The sequence below is a fragment of the Mercenaria mercenaria genome, chromosome 11 (genome assembly GCF_021730395.1).
Source record: "Mercenaria mercenaria strain notata chromosome 11, MADL_Memer_1, whole genome shotgun sequence".
Taxonomy (NCBI): domain Eukaryota; kingdom Metazoa; phylum Mollusca; class Bivalvia; order Venerida; family Veneridae; genus Mercenaria; species Mercenaria mercenaria.
In genome coordinates, this window is record NC_069371.1 from 57,114,765 (window position 1) to 57,138,487 (window position 23,723).

Consider the following 23,723-nt stretch of genomic DNA (forward strand, 5'->3'; position numbering starts at 1 on the left):
CGTCCGTCATCAACAGTTGTGTCCACTGAATGGATTTTGAAGAAACTTGGCCATGATGTGCCTTGTGACTGGTCCTCTGCCAAAGTTGTTCAAACAATTCCGCTTGGTTGCACATAGGGGCTGCCAGAGCTAAAAATAGAAAAAAACTTCAAATGACATCTTCTAAACCAATGGTCCGATTTTTAGCTCACCTGAGCAATGCTCATGGTGAACTATTGTGATCACGCCGTGTCTGGTGTCTGTCGTCCGTCGTGCATCCGTCCGTCGTCAACAGTTGTGTTTAAAAGACATCTCCTCCATAACCACTGAATGGATTTTGATGAAATCTGGCATGGATGTTCTTTGGATGGTCCTCTACTAAATTTGTTTAAAAGGTTCCGCTTGGTTGCACATAAAGGCCGCCAGAGCTAAAAATAGAAAAAAATTCAGATTATTTTGATTTGTCAAAGAACATGGCCGGGTCACTTTTCCCTATATGTATATGGTGGAAACTTTAAGAATCTCCTTGTGTGAAACTACTAGCCCGATTTTGAAATAATTTTACACAAATGGTTCTTGTGTGATCCTCTACCAAGATTATTCATATTATTCCGATTTGTCAAAATACATGGCTGCCAGGGGGCTTGGTCACTTTTCCCTTTATGTATACCATACTTGTCCAAATTTTTGCCCCAAGGTCAAAAGATGGCCACACCCCTGTGTCTGGCATGTACTTACTATAGGCTTTTATATTAGAAACTTGAAAATCTTCTTCTCTGAATCAATAAAAGCTAGAGCCTTGATATTTAGCGTGTGATATCAGATTTGTAATGTCTACTGTAATTGCCCTAGGTTCAAAAGTGTGTGTGACATGTATGTAATAAAGGTTAACATAGAAGAAACCTAACTCTGTACTTATACAAGCACACTTAAAGCCTTGTCAACGGGTGGCGCTTTAGGGTCAATGACCCTCTTGTTAAATAATTTCACACAAATGGTCCTTATGTCACCCTCTACCAAGATTGTTCAAATTATTCTGATTTGTCAAAAAACATGGCCACCAGGAGGCGTGGTCACTTTTCCCTATATGTATACAATGGAAACTTTAAAAACCTTCTTGTGGGAAACTGCTAGTCTGATTTTAAAATAATTTAACAAAAATGGTCTTTGTGTGACCATACACCAAGATTGTTCAAATTATTCAGATTCGTCAAAAAACATGGTGGCCAGTGAGCGTGGTCATTTTTCCCTATTTATATATATATATATATATATATAATATATATATATATATATATATAACTTTATTTATACCGTAGAAGTGGGCGATTTACGTTTGATCATTAGATTCAATCCGTAAAGGACCGTAGAAGTGGGCAGATGTACCCGAAAAAGTTGGGCAGACTAACGGTACTGGAATTGAAAAAGAATCTGCCCAGATTTACGGGTTTTGGTGATTTATATATATATATATATAATATTTTTATATATATATATATATATTATATTATATAGTGGAAATTTAAAACAATCTTCTTGTATGAAATTTGCGGGCCCTGATTAAAAAATAATTCTGCACAAATGGTCCATGTGTGACCCTTTACTAAGATCGTTGAAACTATACCGATTCGTCAAAAAACATGGCTGCCAGGGGGCATGGTCACTTTTCCCTATATGTATATAGTAGAAATTTTAAAAATCTTCTTGTGTGAAATTGCTGGACTGATTTTAAAGTAATTTTACACAAATGGTCCTTGTGTGGCCCTCTACCAAGACTGTTCAAATTATTTTGATTCGTCAGAAAACATAGGCATCAGAGGGCATGGTTACTTTTCCCTGCATATGGATATAGTGGAAACATTAAAAATCTTCTTGTGTGAAACTGCTGGCCCGATTTTAAAATAATTTTACACAAATGGTCCTTGTGTGACCCTTTCCCAAAGTTGTTCAAATTATTCCGATTCTTCAAAAAACATGGCTGCAAGGGGGCTTGGTCACTTTTCCCTATATATATATAGTAGAAACTTAGAAAATCTTCTTGTATAAAACTGTTTTTAAAAAAAATTAAAATAATTTCACACTAAATTTAATGGTCCTTGTATGACCTTCAACAGTGGGTTTCAAAATGTTTTGATTTGTAAAAAAACATGGCCACCAGAGGCGTGGTCATTTTTCATGAGCACATCTCCAAAAACACTGAATGGATTTTGATGAAACTTTACACAATGATCTCGGGGTAGCCCTCTTTAAAGTTGCTCAAACTGATTCATTGAACATATGGGTTTTTTTTGGGTTAGAAATGGGTTTTTCAGCTATCAGACTTTAAAAACCTTTCTCTGTAGAGCTTTGTTTTTTTGGGCATGTGATATAAGGGTGTGACTGTCTACCATAATTGTCCAAATTATTGCCCTAAGGTAAAATGTTTATGCCCCTGTGTGTGACATGTATTTACTGTAGGCTTAATATATAATAAAATTTAAAAATCTTCTCTAAATCAGTAGTAGGTAGAAGTCTTGATATTTGGCATGTGATATCAAGTTGTACTGTCTCCCATAATTGTTCAAATTATTGCCATAAGTATAAAAATGTGTGTGACATGTATATAATAACTTTATTAGGTAACTTAAGAAATCAAACTTTGTACTTGTACCAGTATGTTACACAAACACACTTGAAGCCTTGTCACAGGTGAGTGCTTTAAGGTCAATACCCTCTTGTTTCTTACCACTGATGATATACTGAGGAAAAATGGGGAAATGTGTGCTTGATACTTTCAGTTCTGCAATTTTTCCCAAAAGTACAATGGAATGTTTCATATATTAAATACTGCTATTCACTTCAATTTTGCGGGTGAAGCAGAACTGGTCAATTATTATGTAATCACCCTTCAATAGATAAAATGACCTTTACTGGAAGTGTTCCTGTTGGTTCAAAGGTCATGGAAGCCTGTGCAAAGGTAAGATATTCAAATTAGCTTGATTGTGGAGCATGACTAGTGATCAAGACTGTAGGGCATGGCCAGTGATCAAGACTGTACAACATGGCCAGTGATCGAGACTGTAGGGATTGGCCAGTGATCAAGACTGTAGGACATGGCCAGTGATCAAGACTGTAGGACATGGCCAGTGGTCAAGATTGTAGGGCCTGGCCAATGACCAAGATTGTAGAGCATGGTCAATGATCAAGACTGTAGGGCATGACCAATGATCAAGTCTCTAGGGCATGACCAATGATTGTAGGGCATGACCAGTAATAACGATTTTCGGCTTGACCAGTGATAAAGATTGTAGGGCATGGCCAGTGATCAAGACTGTAGGGCATGGCCTGTGATCAAGATTGTAGGGCATGAACAATGATCAAGATTGTAGGGCATGACCAGTGGTCAAGACTGTAGGACATGGCCAGTGATCAAGACTGTACAACATGGCCAGTGATTAAGATGGTAGGGCATGACCAGTAATCAAGACTGTAGGGCATGACCAATGATCAAAACTGTAGGGCACGAACAATGATCAAGATTGTAGGGCATGACCAGCGATCAAGACTATAGGGCCTGACCAGTGATCAAAACTGTAGGGCATGACCAGTGACCAAGACTGTAGGGCATGACCAGTGATCAAAGCTGTAGGGCATGACCAGTCACCAAGACTGTAGCACAAGACCAGTGATCAAGATTGTAGGGTATGACCAATGATCAAGACTTTACAGCATGTCCAGTGATCAAGACTGTAGGGCATGGCCAGTGATCAAGATTGTAGGGCATGACAAGTGATTGAGATTGAAGGGCATGGCCAGTGATCAAGATTGTAGGACATGACCAGTGATTGAGATTGAAGGGCATGTCCATTGATTAAGATTGTAGGGCATGAACAATGATCAGGACTGTAGGGCATAACCAGGGATCAAGACTGTAGGGCATTACCAGTGATCAAGACTGTAGGTCATGACCAGTAATCATGACTGTAGGGCATGGCCAATGATCAAGACAGTACGGCATGTCCAGTGATCAAGGTTGTAGGGCATGACCAGTGATCAAGACTGTGGGGCATGGCCAATGATCAAGATTGTAAGGCATGACCAGTGATCAAGACTGTAGGGCATGACAAGTAATCAGGACTGTAGGTCTTGATCAGCCATGACCTGTCATGGAAGGATGTGCAAGGTAAGATATTTAAAATTAGCTTAATTGTCTGGCTGGACTAGTGATCAACACTGTATGGCATGACCAGTGATCAAAACTGTAGGGCACGGCCTGTATCAAGATTGTAGGGCATGACCAGTAATCAAGATTGTAGGGCATGACCAATGATCAAGATTGTAGTGCATGGCCCAGTGATCAAGATTTGTGAGACATGGACCAGTGATCAAGATTGTAGGACATGTCAAATGATCAGATTGTAGGGCATGACCAGTGATCAAGACTGCAAAGCATGACCAGTGATCAAGACTGTAGGGCATGACCAGTGATTAAGATGGTAGGGCATGACCAGTAATCAAGACTGTAGGGCATGACCAATGATCAAAACTGTAGGGCATGACCAGTGACCAAGAATTTAGCACATGACCAATGACCAAGACTGTTTGACATGACCAGTGATCAAGACTGTAGGGCATGACCAGTGATCAAGACTGTACGGCATGGCCAATGATCAAGATTGTAGGGCATGACCAGTGATCAAGATTGTAGGGCATGGCCAATGATCAAGATTGTAGGGCATGACTTATGATCAAGACTGTAGAGCATGACCAATGATCAAGCCTGCAGGGCATGACCAGAAATCAAGAGTATAAGGCATGGCCCGTGATCAAGATTGTAGGGCATGGCCAATGATCAAGATTGTAGGGCATGGCCAGTGATCAAGACTGTAGGGCATGGCCAATGATCAAGATTGTAGGGCATGACTAGTGATCAAAACTGTAGGGTATGGTCAGTGATCAAGACTGTAGAGCATGACCAATGATCAAGACTGTAGGCATGACAAGTGATCAAGACTGTAGGGCATGACCAGTGATCAAGATTGTAGGGCATGGCCAGCGATTAAGACTGTAGGGCATGACCAGTGATTAAGATGGTAGGGCATGACCAGTAATCAAGACTGTAGGGCATGACCAATGATCAAAACTGTGGGGCATGACCAGTGCCAAGATGTAGCACTTTGACCAATTGACCAAGACTGTTTGAAATGACCATGATCAAGACGTAGGGCATGACAGTGGATCAAGACTGTACGGCATGGCCATGATCAAGATTGTAGGCATGACCATGATCAAGATTGTAGGGCATGGCCAATGATCAAGATTGTAGGGCATGACTTATGATCAAGACTGTAGAGCATGACCAATGATCAAGCCTGCAGGGCATGACCAGAAATCAAGAGTATAAGGCATGGCCAATGATCAAGATTGTAGGGCATGGCCAGTGATCAAGACTGTAGGGCATGGCCAATGATCAAGATTGTAGGGCATGACTAGTGATCAAAACTGTAGGGTATGGTCAGTGATCAAGACTGTAGAGCATGACCAATGATCAAGACTGTAGGCATGACAAGTGATCAAGACTGTAGGGCATGACCAGTGATCAAGATTGTAGGGCATGGCCAGCGATTAAGACTGTAGGGCATGGCCAATGATCAAGATTGTAGGGCATGACCAATGATCAAAACTGTAGGGCATGACCAGTGACCAAGAATGTAGCACATGACCAATGACCAAGACTGTTTGACATGACCAGTGATCAAGACTGTAGGGCATGACCAGTGATCAAGACTGTAGGGCATGGCCAATGATCAAAATTGTAGGGCATGACCAGTGATCAAGATTGTAGGGCATGACCAGTGACAAAGACTATAGGGCATGACCAGTGATCAAAGCTGTAGGGCATGACCAGTCACCAAGACTGTAGCACAAGACCAGTGATCAAGATTGTAGGGCATGACTAATGATCAAGCCTGTAGAGCATGACCAATGATCAAGCCTGCAGGGCATGACCAGAAATCAAGAGTATAAGGCATGGCCCGTGATCAAGATTGTAGGGCATGGCCAATGATCAAGATTGTAGGGCATGGCCAGTGATCAAGACTGTAGGGCATGGCCAATGATCAAGACTGTAGGGCATGACTAGTGATCAAAACTGTAGGGTATGGTCAGTGATCAAGACTGTAGAGCATGACCAATGATCAAGACTGTAGGCATGACAAGTGATCAAGACTGTAGGGCATGACCAGTGATCAAGATTTTAGGGCATGGCAGGGTTTTCCCGGACGCAGGTTTTCTGCGTCCCTGACGCGCTTTTACTGCTTTGAACTCGCATTTTTTAGTGCCTCTGCGTCCCACTGGACCCGCAAAGCCTCCTTTGCGCAGATACCCATGTAAAATGCGCAGTTTTTTACCACCGGGACAATCACTAAAGCGTGGGTGCTCATTATACACAGGTATAGACGATTTTCCAACTTCAAAACAAGTTTTGTTATCAATGTTCACCATTTTGGTAAAGGGAAACTACTCTCCGCGCTAATTGTCACTGCTAAAATCTAAAAATTTCCGTTACGTTCCGTAAAAGAAACGAATGGTTTATTTTTTTATTAAACAACATTAATTTCATATAAATTTAAAGTATTTGATGAAAAAATTTAATAAATCATAGAAAATTTTGATACTAATTAAGGAAACGAGTATTATCTTTAACTGAGATAAAATTTGAACACATAATTGACACGAGGTGACACTTAATTGCCGGTAATTACTGGCTATTTGATCATAACAAAAAGACTATCACACCTTTTGTAATCAGTCTGAATTGAGAAGCTCATGCCATTTTGAAAGATACCATTCCGAAATATTGAATCAACTGCTATCTAAATTAAAAAGATACAATTAAGTTCATTCGGTTTTAGGGTAAATTTTTTTTAGTAAAAATGTCCCTTTTCAAGATCAATAAATTTTTGGACCCCCAAAAATTATTAGGGACCCTTAGATAAGCAGCCACGGAAGTCCATGGACTCCCAAATAAAAAACCGGAGGGAAAACCCTGGCATGGCCAGTGATTAAGACTGTAGGGCATGGCCAATGATCAAGATTGTAGGGCATGACCAGTGATCAAGACTGTAGGGTATGGTCAATGATCAAGACTGTAGGGCATGACCAATGATCAAGACTGTAGGCATGACAAGTGATCAAGACTGTAAGGCATGACCAACGATCAAGACTGTAGGGCATGACCAGTGATGAAAACTGTAAGGCATGACCGATGATCAAGATTTTAGGGCATGACCCTGTTAAGATGGAAGGGCATGAAAAGTAATCAAGAAGTAGGGCATGGCCTGTGATCAAGACTGTAGGGCTGACCAGTGATCGAAATTGTAGGGCCTGTCCCAAAGATCAAGACTGTAGGCTGACCATGATCAAGATTGTAGGGCATGGTCATGATTAAGACTGTAGGCATGGCCATTGATCAGTATTGTATTACATGGCCAGTGATCAAAATTGTAGGGCATGACAAGTGATCAAGATTGTTATGCATGACCAGTGATCAAGACTGTAGGGCATGACCAGTGATCAAGACTGTAGGACATGACAAGTGATCAAGACTAGTGCATGACCAATGATCAAGACTGTAGGACATGACCAGTGATCAAAACTGTAGGACATGACAAGTGAAACAAGATTGAAGGCATGACCTGTGATCAAAATTGAAGGGCAGACCCGTGATCAAAAGTGTCGGACTTGACCACTGATCAAGACTGTAGGGGATGGTCAATGACAAGACTGTAGGGGATGACCAATGATTTAAGACTGTAGGGCATGGTCAGTGATCAAGACTGTAGGGCATGGTCAGTGATCAAGACTGTAGGGTATGGTCAGTGATCAAGATTGTAGGGCATGGTCAGTGATCAAGACTGTATGGCATGACCAGTGATCAAGACTGTAGGGCATGGTCAGTGATCAAGACTGTAGGGCATGGTCAGTGATCAAGACTGTAGGGCATGACCAGTGATCAAGGTTGTAGGATGTGGCCAATGATCAAGATTGTAGGGCATGACAAGTGATCAAGACTGTAGGGCATGACCAGTGAACGAGATTGTAGGGCATGAACAATGATCAATATTGTAGGGCATGGCCAATGATCAAGATTTTAGGGCATGACCAATGATCAAGACTGTAGGGCATGGCCAGTGATCTAGTAAGTAATAAATGACCCTTAATACAGCTTCCCCAACATTTTATTCATGTTTACAACTTGTATCTGTAAGTGATTTGAAAACTGTGCTTGCTTTTTTCAGGACATCAAGCATGTGACACTGGAACTTGGTGGGAAATCTCCCCTTATTATTTTTGAAGACAGTCATTTAGACAACGCTGTGACTGGGGCCATGTTAGCCAATTTCCTTACCCAGGGACAGGTCAGTTTAGTTCTGTAACAGTTCATGGTTAGAAGTTTTGCCCTAAATTTGCAGTGAAGATGTTATAAGTATCTGTCCAAGGACAGTAGACTGGTCGACAGTTCTGAATGTTGTCACAAATACTGTTCCTGAAATATGATAAAATATCTGTTTCATTACCAAATTAGTTTTTTGAAAAGGCCAGTAACATTAGTTTAAAGTCTAAATGGTGACATGTTTGGGGTGTATGTCAAAGAACTTTGACAAGTCTTTACAAGCTTTAGCATTCATTAAGAAGCACCAGAGTAAGAGATTTTGTAACAATTCATTTAGCAGGCTGTATTAAAGTGTATACTAGGACAGGATTGATAAATTTGCTGGGGAGCAGTGGAAAAATTACAAGTATTTAGTAGCCATGTCAGTCAGCTAGGTTCTCAGAATTACTTTTTGAACGTGGTTTTCAAAAAAGCCTGGAGTTAAGAGTGCAGATTAATTTCTAAGGGTTGACATCAAATCTTGTACAGGTGTGTTCAAATGGTACCCGTGTGTATTTGTACAGAAGAAAAATTTTTAACCAGTTTCTGGAGAAGCTAGTTGAACGGACAAAGAAGATGAAAATAGGGGATCCCTTTTCTGAAAATTACAACAGTAGGTGCCACAATATCCCCCCCAACAAGCAGACCAAGTGCTTAGTTACATTGACATCGCAAAGAAAGAGGTTTAAAGTGTGTTCTAACAATTAAAAATCAAGTGGAAGTGTAACAGATGATTCCAGAATCATGGGTCCAGTTTATAGACTGAACAACCCTCAGCTGGCTCCTATAAGTATAGAAATTAGTCACTTGTGATCAGCAAAATCCCCGGCTAGGTTCTTCATGATCAGTGACTGAGGACAATGCATCTGAGGCCCTTTTGGCTTACACTTGCTTATGTGGGGAAGATATCAGTTTTCTTGCTGAGATAGATTTATTTGCATTATAATCAATTTTACGAATTACTTGATCATATTTACTAGCACATAACTTGTTTCTGTCTGTAATAACCATTTTTGAATTATAGTTTTGCTTCAGATACCTATGCCTGCATAAAACCTAGCCCATTTTAGTCGGACTTGGGGAAAGAAAAAATTCAGGAATGAGGAAGATGTTATATGCATGATAGCCCATTAATTCTAAGATTTATTTCCAATGGTTTTCCTTTTAAATTTTTACTAAAAAATGATCTAGAAAATCTCAAATTAATTTTGAAAAAGCTGTTTAAATCAATAATCGGTCATAAAAATTGACCCAAACTGATTACCAGAGCTTATCTTACAAAACAGTCGACATTGTATTAAGAGACCACCCCAAAGGGGCTGCTAAGAAATGGTCTCTTAATGGAATGGTCTCTTAATGAATTTCAGTCAGATGAAAAGGAAAGTTATTTTTAACTGTTAATGTAACTGTATTTATTATGAACATACATATGTGATTTCAAAATCTGTTTTAACATCGTGAACACTTTTCCAAGTCCACAAACCGTGAAAATCATGGCTTGATTGTTTGTCAGTTTGACTGATACAAATGTTAATTGCATTCAGTCACGTGCAAAACGTACTCGCTAATTACACAGATGAAGAAATGCCCGGTAGAATTTTGGTACCTGGTCGCTTAACAGATACTTAATAGATACTTTTGTCAAATATATTACCTGTCGGGACTACATTTCTGTAGTCGCTAGTCGTTTAATTAATAAGTCGTTTAATGGAATGAATTTATATATTGAAAACGTTCAGGAGGGATTTTGACTGGTCGTTTAATACAAAACTCACTTAATAGAGGTGGTCACAAGTACGATGTCGACTGTACCATGTTGTATTTAAAATTATAAATTTACAATAGACTAGCTATAAAACACAAAAAGATTTTCAACTCTTAGTAGAGTATTGTCCTAGAAAAGGTTTATTAGTCCCCTACTGGTTGAAAACCAGTTTTGGGGACTATAGGAATGCTCTTTTCCGTCATTCCGTCATTCCGTCTTTCCGTCATTCCGTCTTTCCGTCATTCCGTCATTCTGTCATTCCGTCATTCCGTCCGTCCGCAATTTCGTGTCCGGTCCATAACTCTGTCATCCATGAAGGGATTTTAATATTACTTGGCACAAATGTTCCCCATGATGAGACGACGTGTCATGCGCAAAACCCGGACTCGTAGCTCAAAGGTCAAGGTCACAATAGGAGGTCAAAGGTCAACAGGCTTTTTTCCTGTCCGGTCCACAACTCTCCCATCTTTGAAGGAACTTTAGTATTACTTGGCACAAATGTTCCCCATGATGAGATGATGTGTCATGCACAAATCCAGGACCCCTAGCTCAAAGGTCAAGGTCACAATTGGAGGTCAAAGGTCAACAGGGCTTTTTTCCTGTCCGGTCCATAACTCTCCCATCCATGAAGAGATTTTAATATTACTTGGCACAAATGTTTCCCATGAGGAGACGACGTGTCATGCGCAAAACCTGGACCCCTAACTTAAAGGTCAAGGTCACAATTGGAGGTCAAAGGTCAACAAGGCTTTTTTCCTGTCCGGTCCATAACTCTTCCATCTATGAAGGGATTTTAATATTACTTGGCACAAATGAACCTCATAATAAGACAATGTGTCATGCACAACTTTCAGACCCCTAGCTCAAAGGTCAAGGTCACACTTAGCAGTCAAATGTTAACATAGCATGAACAGGGTCTGTTTCGTGTCCGGTCCATAACTCTGACATTCATTAAGGGATTTTAATATCACTTAGCACAAGTGTTCCCCATGATGAGACGACGTGTCATGTGCAAATCCCGGACCCCTAGCTCAAAGGTCAAGGTCACAATTGGGTGTCAAAGGTCAACAGAGTTTTTTTCCTGTTCCGTCCATAACTCTGCCATCCATGAAGGGATTTTAATATTACTTGGCACAAATGTTTCCCATGATGAGACGATGTGTCATGCGCAAACCCAGTACCCTAGCTTAAAGGTCAAGGTCACACTTTGAGATCAAAGGTCAAGAGGATTTTTTTCCTGTCCGGTCTATAACTTTGTCATGCAAAGCAGGATTTAGATATCAGTTGGCACAAATATTCCCCAGGATGAGACAACATGTCATGCGCAAGAACCAGGTCCCTAGCTCTAAGGTCAAGGTCATATTTAGAGGTCAAAGGTCAAATTCAAGAATGACTTTGTACGGACATTTTCTTCTTCATGCATGGAGGGATTTTGATGTAACTTGGACCAAATGTTCAACACCATGAGGCACCCTTGTTTTTAGAATAACATCCCTTTGTTGTTACTATAAATAGATTTTATTGTAACTTTTTATTACTGGCGGTAGAGAAAAATCGAGACCACTTTTCTGTGGTACAGCATGCATGTTACATCCAATTTTTAGGTGTATTTTGACCTATCTCTACCTGGTAAAGAGTTTCTTGTGGACTTATGTTATTATTATTATTATTATTTTTTTTTTTTTTTTTTTTTTTTAAAGATTAATTTCCCTTTGTTGTTACTATAAATAACTTACATGATAACATTTTTATAATCAGCCCAAAAAATTCAATATGAAAACAACTGTGGGTTTTTATATATGCACATTTTAATCCAAGTGTGTTGTTATAATGTTATAACATATTGTATATGTAGTACAAAATTGTTTATACATCATTGACAGATATCAGTTCATCATGTTATACTGCAGTAGAAAAAATTAGGTGCCTTCCAGTAGGGGACTTTGTATTGCATGGCAATACTTCATTCACTTGTTTACTTCCTTTTTAGCTCCACTATTCTGAGAATAAAGCTGCTATTCTACACACCCCCGGCATCAGGGTCAGCGTGAGCTTTTTAGCTCACATGTCACAAAGTGATTTGTGATCGTGCAGCATCCGTCTGTCCGTAAACTTTTGCTTGTGACCACTCTAGAGGTCACATTTTTCATGGGATCTTTATGAAAGTTGGTCAGAATGTTCATCTTGATGATATCTAGGTCATGTTCGAAACTGGGTCACGTACGGTCCAAAACTAGGTCAGTAGGTCTAAAAATAGAAAAACCTTGTGACCTCTCTAGAGGCCATACTTTTCAATGGATCTTCATGAAAGTTAGTCAGAATGTTCACCTAGATGATATCTAGGTCATGTTCGAAACTGGGTCCTGTGCCGTCAAAAACTAGGTCAGTAGATCAAAAAAAACCAACCTTGTGACCTCTCTAGAGGCCATATTTTTCATGGGACCTGTATGAAAGTTGGTCTGAATGTTCCATCTTGATGATATCTAGGTCAAGTTCGAAACGCTATCAACTGTGGTCAAAAATAGAAAAACCTTGTGACCTCTCTAGAAGCCATACTTTTGAATGGATCTTCATGAAATTTGGTCAGAATGTTCACCTTGATGATATCTAGATCAAGTTCGAAACTGGGTCACATGCCATCAAAAACTAGGTCAGTAGGGTCAAATAATAAAAAACCTTGTAACCTATCTAGAGGCCATATTTTTCATGGGATCTGTATGAAAGTTGGTGTGAATGTTCATCTTGGTGATATCTAGGTCAAGTTTGAAACTGGGTCAACTGCGGTCAAAAACTAGGTCAGTAGGTCTAAAAACCTTTTGACCTCTCTAGAGGCCATATTTTTCAATGGATCTTTATGAAAATTAGTCTGAATGTTCACTTTGATGATACCTAGATAAAGTTCGAAACTGGCACATGTGCGGTCAAAAACTAGGTCAGTAGGTATAAAAATAAAAAAACCTTGTGACCTCTCTAGAGGCCATACTTTTCTGAGATCTTCATGAAAATTGGTGAGAATGTTAACCTTGTTGATATCTAGGTCAAGTTCAAAACTGGGTCACTTGCCTTCCAAAACTAGGTCATTAGGTCAAATAATAGAAAAACCTTGTGACCTCTCTAAAGGCAAAATTTTTCAATGGATCTTCATGAAAATTGGTCAGAATTTTTATCTTGATGATATCTAGGTCAAGTTCAAAACTGGGTCACGTGAGCTCAAAAACTAGGCCACTATGTCAAATAATAGAAAAAACGACGTCATACTCAGTTTAAAACTGGGTCATATGGGGACAGGTGAGTGATTCAGGACCATCATGTTTGTCTTGTTTTCAATGAATCTTCATGAAAATTGGTCAGAATTTTTATCTTGATGATATCTAGGTCAATTTTCAAAACTGGGTCACATGAGTTCAAAAACTAGGTCACTATGTCAAATAATAGAAAAAACGACCTCATGCTCAGTTCAAAACTGGGTCATGTGGGGACAGGTGAGCGATCCATGACCATCATGGTCCTCTTGTTTGGTTAAAGTTTTTCTGCAACCTTTGTTTTTAGCTCATCAGAGCACAAGCTCAAAGTGCTCAAAGGTGAGCTTTTGTGGGCCCTGTGTCCGTCACCCGTCGTCAAAAATTTGACTGTTAACATTCTATAAAGGTTACAATTTTAGCCCAATCTTAATGAAACTTTGTTAGAATGTTACCCTCAATAAAATCTTGGACAAGATCAATATTGGGTCGTCTGGGGTCAAAAACTAGGTCACCAGGTCAAATCAAAGGAAAAGCTTGTTAACACTCTAGAGGCCACATATATGGCCTATCTTTGTGAAATTGGTCAGAATGTTTATCTTGATGACCTCTAGGCCAAGTTCAAATCTGGGTCATGTTGGGTCAAAAACTAGGTCACCCGGTCAAATCGAAGGAAAAGCTTGTTAACACTCTAGAGGCCACATTTATGACCCTATCTTCATGAAATTGGTCCAAATGTTTATCTTGATGATTCCTAGGCCAAGTTTGAATCTGGGTCATGTCGGGTCAAAAACTAGGTCATAAGGCCAAATCAAAGGAAAATGTTGTTAACACTCTAGATACCACATTTTAAGTTTGAAACTCTTGAGAGTTAGTCGAAATGTTTGTCTTGTTGATTTCTAGGTCAGGTTCAAATCTGGGTCATTTAGGTCAAAAACTAGGTCACCCAGTCAAATTAAAGGAAAAGCTTGTTAAGACTCTAAAGTCCACATTTTTTACCCTGTCTTCATGAAACTGGGTCAGAATGTTTATCTTGATGACTACCAGACCATGTTGGAATCTGGGTCATGTGGGGTCAAAAACTAGGTCACCCGGTCAAATCAAAGGAAAATCTTGTTAACACTCTAGGGGCCATATTTTTGATTCAATCTTCATAAAACTTGGTTAGAATGTTTGGTATCATGAAGTTTTTTATGATTTTGACTCTGGGTCATATAGGGTCAAAAAACTAGGTCACTTAGTAAAATCAAAGGAAAAGCTTGTTTATACTCTAGAGGCCACTGTTTTGCTCCAATTTTCACGAAACTTCAACAGAATGTTTGTTTTCATGAAATCATGGATGAATTTTAATCTGGGTCATTTAGGTCAAAAACTAGGTCACAAGGTCAAATGAAAGAAAATGCTTGTTTACACTCAGGCCATATTTTTGGTCCAATCTTAATGAAATGAAATATTTTTCTCCATAAAATTTCAGACAGGTTAAAAACTAGGTCTGGTTGGGTAAAAAACTAGGTTATTAGGCCAAATTGAAGAAAAAACACTAGAGGCCACATTTTTTGCTTCAATCTTTATGAAACTTTGTCAGAATGTTTATCTCCTTGAAAACTCAGAGGAGTTTGAAACTGGGTCATGTAGTGTCAAAATCTGGGTCACTAGATCAAACATGTTTGTTACGGTGTGTTACTCGGGTGAGCAACCAAGGGCCAACATGGCCTTCTTGTTATTTGTTACAATTGCTTATATCTTTTTGTAATTTCACATAAACATTGTCCAGCATACAAACAAAGTATGTGCAGGTGCTGGGCCCATTATACTGAAGGTCAAGATCCCCAAGGTGTTATACTTAGGTTATTTTTAAGGTTAAAGTTTTTCAGCAACCTTTGTTTTTCTGTCATATCTTTGTTACTATTGCTTATATCTTACTGTAAGTTTACATAAAAATTGTCCAGCATACAATTAAAGTATGTGCAGGGACATGGCCCATTATACTGAAGGTATAGGGTCACCAAGGTGTTATACTTAGGTTATTTTTAAGGTGAAAGTTTTTTTAGCAACCTTTGTTTTTCTGCCATATCTTTGTTACTATTGCTTATATCTTACTGTAAGTTCACATTAACATTGTCCAGCATACTGGTACTAATGATAAACCCGAACAGAAAATGAGGTTTTTTACCTGTAACTCTTTTATTTCTACAAATTGAAATCAATGGTCGGTATCAGAATAAAGCTTAACCTTTGCTGAAAACTTTACATAATATGCAATCGAATATTTCCAAGGTGGTCGACTACATCATCTGTCCGGGTTTATCATCAGTACCAGTACAAACAAAGTATGTGCAAGGGCTAAAAGATAATGACTTGAAATAAAAAAATGTCTTTATAATCATCATCTGCATGTGTGGTTACATTCCCCATAACTCTAATTGTACTTTTTTGATAGAATTATGCCTTTTTCATACTTAAAGTTTTTTGGCAATCTTTGCTTTATGGATATAACTTTAGTACAATATAAGATAATGACTTTAAACTTAAAATGTATCTTTATCATCATCATCTGTATGTGTGGTAACAATGCCCATAACTCTGATTTGTATTTTTGACCAAATTATGACCCTTTCACACTTAAATTATTTGACAAACTTCGTTTTCTGGACATAACTTTAACCCCTCTGAGTAGTAGGCTCTTTTTGTATCTTAGTGTATCTTTCTTTTAGAGGTCTGTTATTGAGACTTAAATTTATTTTACTGCCGAATAGTGGAGCACACTGTCTAACTGCTCTTGTTAAAAGACATATATTTACTTCTATCTTTAATACGCCCAGGAAGAGACTTCCAGGTCGGAGTACAATTATGATAAAATGTGATACTAACCATGTTATTTAGAACATTCTAAATAAGAAATCTTTAGCTTGACTATTCAAAGAATAGTAGAGCTATTGGACTCGCCCGTGTGTTGGACGCCAGAGTCCCCAATTTGGTTTAAGTTTTTGTATGTAAGCTGGTATCTCAGTAATCACTTGTGGTAATGGATTGAAACTTCACACACTAACTCACTGTGATAAACTGACTTACATTGCACAGGTTCCATAACTCTGTTCTGCTTTTTTACAAAGTTAGGCCCCTTTTTCAACTTAGAAATTGTTAAGGTTTTGTATGTAAGCTGGTATCCCAGTATCCAGTAACGGGAATGGATTGAAACTTCACACACTTGTTCACTATCATGATCTGACATGCACTGTGCAAGTTCTTTAACTCTACTTTGCATTCTTATCAAAATTATGCCCCTTTTTCGACTTAGCAGTTTTTGGTTAAACTTTTGTATGTAATTTGGTACTCACTAATGGAAATGGATTGAAACTTCACACACTTGTTCACTGTCATGAGCTGATAAGCATCGTGCAAGTTCCATAACCCTGTTTTGCATTTGTACAAAATTATGCCCCTTTTGTATTCATTCAATTGACAAGGCTGTTGAATAGTCAAGTGTTGCTGTCCTCCGACAGCTCTTGTTACTACTACTAAATCCATAATTATGAATAGAAGCTACTTTTTGGTAGTTTTCCTATAGATACCTTGGGCCTATGTTATAGAAAATTTTATGAGCGTGATTCAGCCCAAATTGTTTAACTCTATCATCTACATGAAGTATTCCCAAATCTACAAAATCTATGTCTCTAAGAGATGTTCTAGGGGAATAGTCATATATAAATCTTACAACTTTATTCTTACAGATTTGAAGCCTTTGTTTTAGCCTGACTGTAAGATTATTATACCATGAAGAACACATGCAGTCAAATAGATACTGTATTAAAGAATTAAAAGGATTTTTATCAAGAACATTTTTCTGTCTGTACAAAAATTTTTATCTTGAATTTACTTTATTGACTATATCATTGACTTTTGACTGTCCTAAAAGATCATTATCTATGACCTGGCCCAAATACTTTACTTTCTTCTGGGAGCTAATTACATTTTCATTACATGTGACAGTAAAAGAACTGACTTCCTTGAGTTTCCTTTTACTTGCAGTTAAAATACACTCAGTCTTCCCTAGGTGAAGGGATAATTTGTTATCAATGAGCTTGTAGTTCAAGATCTAATCTACTGGAAGTAAAATCTAGGTATTTATGTGAAAAAAATGATGGTACTGTCATCTGCATAAAGTAACTATTTACAATCCTTACTAATACTAACTGGCATGTCATTAACATAACACAAGAACAGAAGAGGGCCAAGTATGCTACCCTGAGGTAACCCGCATGTAACCGGTTGCGGTTGCTGAGAAAAGATCAATACTGGTAAGATATTAAAGAGAGCAGCAGTCCTGATACATTTATCTGTGATAAATAATAACATGTCTGTTTCAAATACAAATATTTATTCACATGTATTTTTGACAAACTAAATTTGTAAACATAGGGATTTATTATCAGTCTGTATTGATTTAAAAGTCATGCAGATATATCTTAACAATATTTTACCATATAAGAATATTATTCAGCATGTGAATTTGTGCACTTGAGTTTTGTTATGGATTTCTTTGCAAGACAAGAGTTATGGCCCCTGATTTGATCACAAATATGCATCAAGAGCATAAAAGTTTGTGTCCCATGTATCTCAAACAGTATTTGACCTAGTCATAAAACATTTGAGAATTGTTATATATCATGTGCAGTTGTGCACCTAGTGTTCTGCTTGAGATTTCACTCAGCCAGACAAGAATTATGGTCCTTGACTTGGTGTAAAATATACGTAAAGTGTTTAAACATTTGTGTTGCATAATTATATCTTATAAAATATTTCACCTAGTCAAGAAATCATGTACAGTGACAGGAAGTGGGGGCATCAGTGTCCTGTGTACACACATCTGGTTGTCTCACTGTTTACAGGGTGCTACAGTATTATGCGGAGGAGAGGAGGTAACTCCTGAGCCAAAATATTCCAAAGGACAGTTTATCTCGCCTTGTGTGCTATCCAATTGCCATGATGACATGACTGCTGTTAAGGATGAAATATTTGGTTCTGTGATGTCAGTTTTAGAGTTTGACTCCGAGGAAGAAGTTATAGATAGAGCCAACAGTACAGAGTTTGGTCTTGCGGGGGGTGTTTTTACAAGGTAAGACATGATAAATGAAAGTGAGTTTTGAGTAGCTAAGGCTAATACAAATTGATAGAAAATCATGAAAAGATGAAAACTGGAAACATATTGTTTTTGCCTTGCCCGTCTGTACATACGTACGTACTATACACTTCATTTCCGATCAATAACTGGAGAATCATTTGACCTGGAACCTTCAAACTTCATAGGATGGTAGAGCTGCTGGAGTAGACAACCCCAGGGGCCTGAACATGGAAAACCATTTCCGATCAATGACTTGAGAACCATTAGACCCAGAATGTTGAAACTTCATAGGATGATTGGTCATGCAAAGTAGATGTCCCCTATTGATTTTTGGGTCACTCTATTAAAGGTCAATGTCTTAGGTGCCAGAACATGGAAAACAGTTCCTGGTCAGTAACTTGAGAACCACTTGACCAAGAATGTTGAAACATCATAGGATGATTGGTAATGCAGAGTAGATGACCACTATCGATTTTGAGGTCACTCTGTTAAAGGTCAAGGTCACAGGGGCCTGAACATGGAAAACTATTTTCGATCAATAACTTGAGAACCACCTGACCCAGAATGTTAAAACTTCATAGGATGATTGGACATGCAGAGTAAATGACTCCAATTGATTTTAGGGTCACTCTGTTAAAGGTCAAGGTCACAGGGGCCTGAACATGGAAAACGGTTTCCGGTCAGTAACTTAAGAACCACTTGACCCAGAATGTTGAAGCTTCATAGGATGATTGGTAATGCAGAGTAGATGACCCCAATCGATTTTTGGGTCACTCTGTTAAAGGTCAAGGTCACAGGGGCCTGAACATGGAAAACCATTTCCGTTCAAAAACTTGAGAACCACTAGACCCAAAATGTTGAAACTTCATAGGATGATTGAACATGCAGAGTATTTTGGGGTCACTGTACTAAAGGTCAAGGTCACCAGGGCCAGGTCATGTAAAATAATTTCTGGACAGTAACTTGAGAACCACTTGACTCAGAATGTTGAAACTTCATAGGATGATTGGACATACAGAGTAGATGCCTCAATTTTGGGGTCAGTCTGTTAAAGGTCAGGGTTACAGCGGACATAAAATGAAAATCCGTTTCTGTTCAATAACTTGAGAACCATTTGACCTTCAAACTTCATAGAGTGATAGGACTTACAGAGCAGATGCATGGCCTCTATTGTTTTTGGGGTCACGCTGTCAAAGGTCAAGGTCACAGTGGGGCTGAACAGAGAAAACTCTTTCCAATCAATATCTAAAGAACCACTTGACCTGGAATGTTGAAACTTAATAGGATGATTGGACATGCAGAGTAGATGACCCTTATTGATTTTGGGGTCATTTGATCAAAGGTCAAGGTGACAGGAGCCTGAACAATAACTTGAGAACCACTAGGCCCAGAATGTTGAATGGGATGACTGGACATGCCAAGTAGATGATCCCTATTGCAGCCAACCATCAGTGTCTCTTTGACTTTCGCTCCTGTCCCCTATTGACTTCTTGCCTATATGACTATGCACTGGGGGATACACGAGGACACTCTAGAGGCAGTAGTTTTGATACAATCTCTATGAAATTTATTAAGAATGTTTGTCTTGAAAATTTCTAGGCCAAGTTTGAAACTGGGTCATGTGGGGTCCAAAACTAGGTCAGTATGCCAGATCAAAGGAAAATCTTGTTAACATTCTTAAAGTCCATAGTTTAAGTAAAAAACTTATGAGAATTCGTCAGAATATTTGTCTTGATGACCTGTAGGGTCATGTTTTAATCTGGGTCATGTGGGGTCAAAAACTAGGTCACATGGTCAAATCAAGGAAAAGCTTGTGAACAATTTAGAAGCCACAGTTGTTACTCAGTCTTTATGAAACTTTCTCAGAATGTTGATGATCTCTAGTTTAAGTATAAAACTGGGTCATGTGGGGTCAAAAACTAGGTCAGATCAAAGGGAAAATCTTGTTAACACTCTAGATTCCACAGTTTTAGTTTGAAACTCAAGAGAATTGGTCAGAATGTTTGTCTTGATCATCTCTAGGTCAAGTTTGAATCTGGGTCATATGGGGTCAAAAAACTAGGTCACCCGGTCAAATCAAAGGAAAAGCTCGACACACTACAGGCCACATTTATGACCCTATCTTCATGAAACATGGTCAGAATGTTTATCTTGATGATCTTTAACCAAAATTTGAATCTGGGTCATGTGGGATTAAAACCTAGGTCACTAGGCCAGATCAAAGGAAAATCTCTACAGTTAAAGTATGAAACTCATGAGAATTGGTCAGAATAATTATCTTGATGACTTATAGGTCAAGTACAAATCTGGGTCATGTGGGGTCAAAAACTAGGTCACCAGGTCAAATCAAGGGCTGTAGAGGCCACATTTATGACCCTATCTTCATGAAAGTTAGTCAGAATGTTTATCTTGATGATCTTTTGGCCATGTTCAAATCTGGGTCATGTGGGTTCAAATTGTCAAGTTCTTATTTAATGATTAAGTGGAGTCATGACCCTTGAATTGTCAAATTCCTTAATCTACTACCAGTATACCACTTGTTGGAATTCCACAAAACTTTACACTTACCACTGCCAAGCCCAGGTTTGTATATCTTCAGAAAGTTATGGTTCAGTGATTTTCCCTGGAGTTATGGCCCTTAATTATGGCATTTTACAATAACTGCTTGGTGGGAGACATACATTTTTCATAAAAAGCAATTTCTAGTTCATAATTAAATCACCAGATGTAAGAAAGTAAAAGTATCAACGGAAAACATTATTTGGTTACCCAAATTATCAAACAAGGAATTTTTCAGAATTCAAAGTTTCCAGTATCACAGAGTTTTTTCAGGCCTGAATTTTGAAAATCTGTGTTTATTACACCCTGATCCTACCCTGATTCCATGAGCGGCTGGATTTTTTGTACTGGCAAATTTATAAAAGAAAAAATTTGGACTTATATAATTGTCTGATTTTCAAAGGATTCAAGTTCTCTGAGGATCAGGCTTTCAGAATTTTAACTGTACTATATTTGAGAGATTATTTGCTGAATAAATAATATAGCAGTGCAAAGGACATCATAAACACTAAATGGCTGCCTTTGTGCTTAGTCATTTTGTGAAACTTCAAACTGCGATTCCTCCTTCAAAGGCATTTTGTTTTGAAAAATCATTTTAGTGTCATGAATTGCTAATAGGTGACTTTCATGTAAAAATCAGCCATTTGTTAGGCGTACTTCCTGCAAAATATTTAGTAACTTGTACATTCTTATTTAAGGTTTAGGAGTATATCACCAAAATACAGAAATTTTTTATAAACGACCAACATCGTTACCAATATTTTACTTGACCATTACATGTTCTGCCGTACTGTGTCGTGAAATACACGATGTTTTTGTATATTTTGTTTTCATTTATATGAAATTGTTTATAAATCACAATATTTGTTTAAGAAAACGTTATTTTTGATCACCTAAACATGTGATTTTTCGATAAAACTAATTATAGCTATACTTAGATGTTAATAAGTAATTCTTTGCTCCTCAGAAAATTCTTCTATCTTCTATCTCTTTACTCCTCATATTATTTAAGTTTCATTATATTTCTTTGCTCCTCTTATGACTTCATAAATGGCGGGAAAAATTCACGTATTTCACGATTTCTACACTTTTATTGTGCATTTTCATTTTTGGTGGGATATATTATTATAAATACATGGGTTTTTTACGGCAGTTAGTTTAGATTCAAACAAGAAATTATAAGGAAAGATTATAGTCAATTTTATCTCGGAAAAGGTGCGTTTGAAATTATATATTATTTGTATTCATTATTTGGAAAGAAAATTGTTAGTATTCTGAGAATGATTTAAAATGAAAAGAAATAGTAAATTGTCAAATGTGTTTTGTATTCAATGTGTGTTCAAAAGTGAATCTCCATCACATACTGTCCCATACTTAAAATATTCTGAAAAAGTTGTCCCCCTTTGAAAATGAATGCCATTTGTAAAGAAATAAAAATAAACAATTGCTGAAAACCGTGTTCCATCTAGTTATGTGAAATTTCAACACTCGCACACTATTGCTAATGCATCAAAACAAACATGTGTAACAGTTCTTCAAAAATGGTGAGTTTTTGAAGGCGTTTGACTGTCCGGAAGTGGTGCCCTTGTAGGCAGTCCTTTTCCGGAATTCAATGTTTATATCAGTATACCGACACTTGTTTTGTAGTTTTTGTAATGATATGTTGTTCGTTTATAAAATATTTCTGTGTTTTGGTTATATACTCCTAAATCAGTAGAAAATTTGCAAAGCTTTTAATATTTCAAAGTGTAAGTATAAATTTCATAGTCAGAACATTGACAAAAAAGCTTTCTTTTTATACTTGCCTTTCTTTTATTTCAGAGATTTATGTCGAGCTCACCGTGTTATAGCACAAATGCAAGCAGGATCTTTATATGTAAACAATTACAATGTGTATCCAGTTGGTGTGCCATTTGGAGGGTATAAGAAATCAGGCATTGGTCGGGAAAATGGACCAGAAGCTATAGACTATTACAGTCAAGTGAAATCTGTTTATGTTGAAATGAATGATGTTGAAGCACCATTTTAGTCATGTTAAATACTGGTAGAGATGAAACTTGAAAATTTCAGACTCAAGTTTTCTTCTTTTTTTTTTGCAGTATAATATGATAGCTAAGTGCACCAATATTCTAAATATGTATGTAATTTTTTGCTCGACTGTTCATAGAATAGTAGAGCTATTGGACTCGCCCATGCGTCGGCGTCCGCGTCCCGATTTGGTTAAGTTTTTGTATGTAAGCTGGTATCTCAGCAACCACTTGTGGGAATGGATTGAAACTTCACACACTTATTCACTGTGATAAACTGACTTACATTGCACAGGTTCCATAACTCTGTTTTGCTTTTTTACAAAATTATGCCCCTTTTTTGACTTAGAAATTTTTGGTTAAGGTTTTGTATGTAAGCTGGTATCTCAGTAACCACTTGTGGGAATGGATTGAAACTTCACACACTTATTTACTGTGATAAACTGACTTACATTGCACAGGTTCCATAACTCTATTTTGCTTTTTTTACAAAATTATGCCCCTTTTTCGACTTAGAATTTTTTGGTTAAGGTTTTGTATGTAAGCTGGTATCTCAGTACTCACTAATGGGAATGGATTGAAACTTCACACACTTGTTCACTGTCATGATCTGACATGC

At 37.9% G+C, this 23,723-nt stretch overlaps 1 protein-coding gene across 1 annotated transcript in view; it reads left to right on the forward strand.

Annotated features, from left to right (window-relative positions):
* Positions 1-23,146, forward strand: part of LOC128546597 (4-trimethylaminobutyraldehyde dehydrogenase A-like) — a 75,963-nt gene extending 52,817 nt beyond the window's left edge. The window contains 8 exon segments of the mRNA XM_053517502.1: positions 619-626; positions 2,836-2,935; positions 8,259-8,378; positions 8,882-8,998; positions 9,000-9,023; positions 9,025-9,075; positions 18,286-18,512; positions 22,899-23,146. Coding sequence (XP_053373477.1) covers positions 619-626; positions 2,836-2,935; positions 8,259-8,378; positions 8,882-8,998; positions 9,000-9,023; positions 9,025-9,075; positions 18,286-18,512; positions 22,899-23,106 — 855 coding nt within the window. The 3' untranslated portion in view covers positions 23,107-23,146.
* The last annotated feature ends 577 nt before the right edge of the window (positions 23,147-23,723 follow it).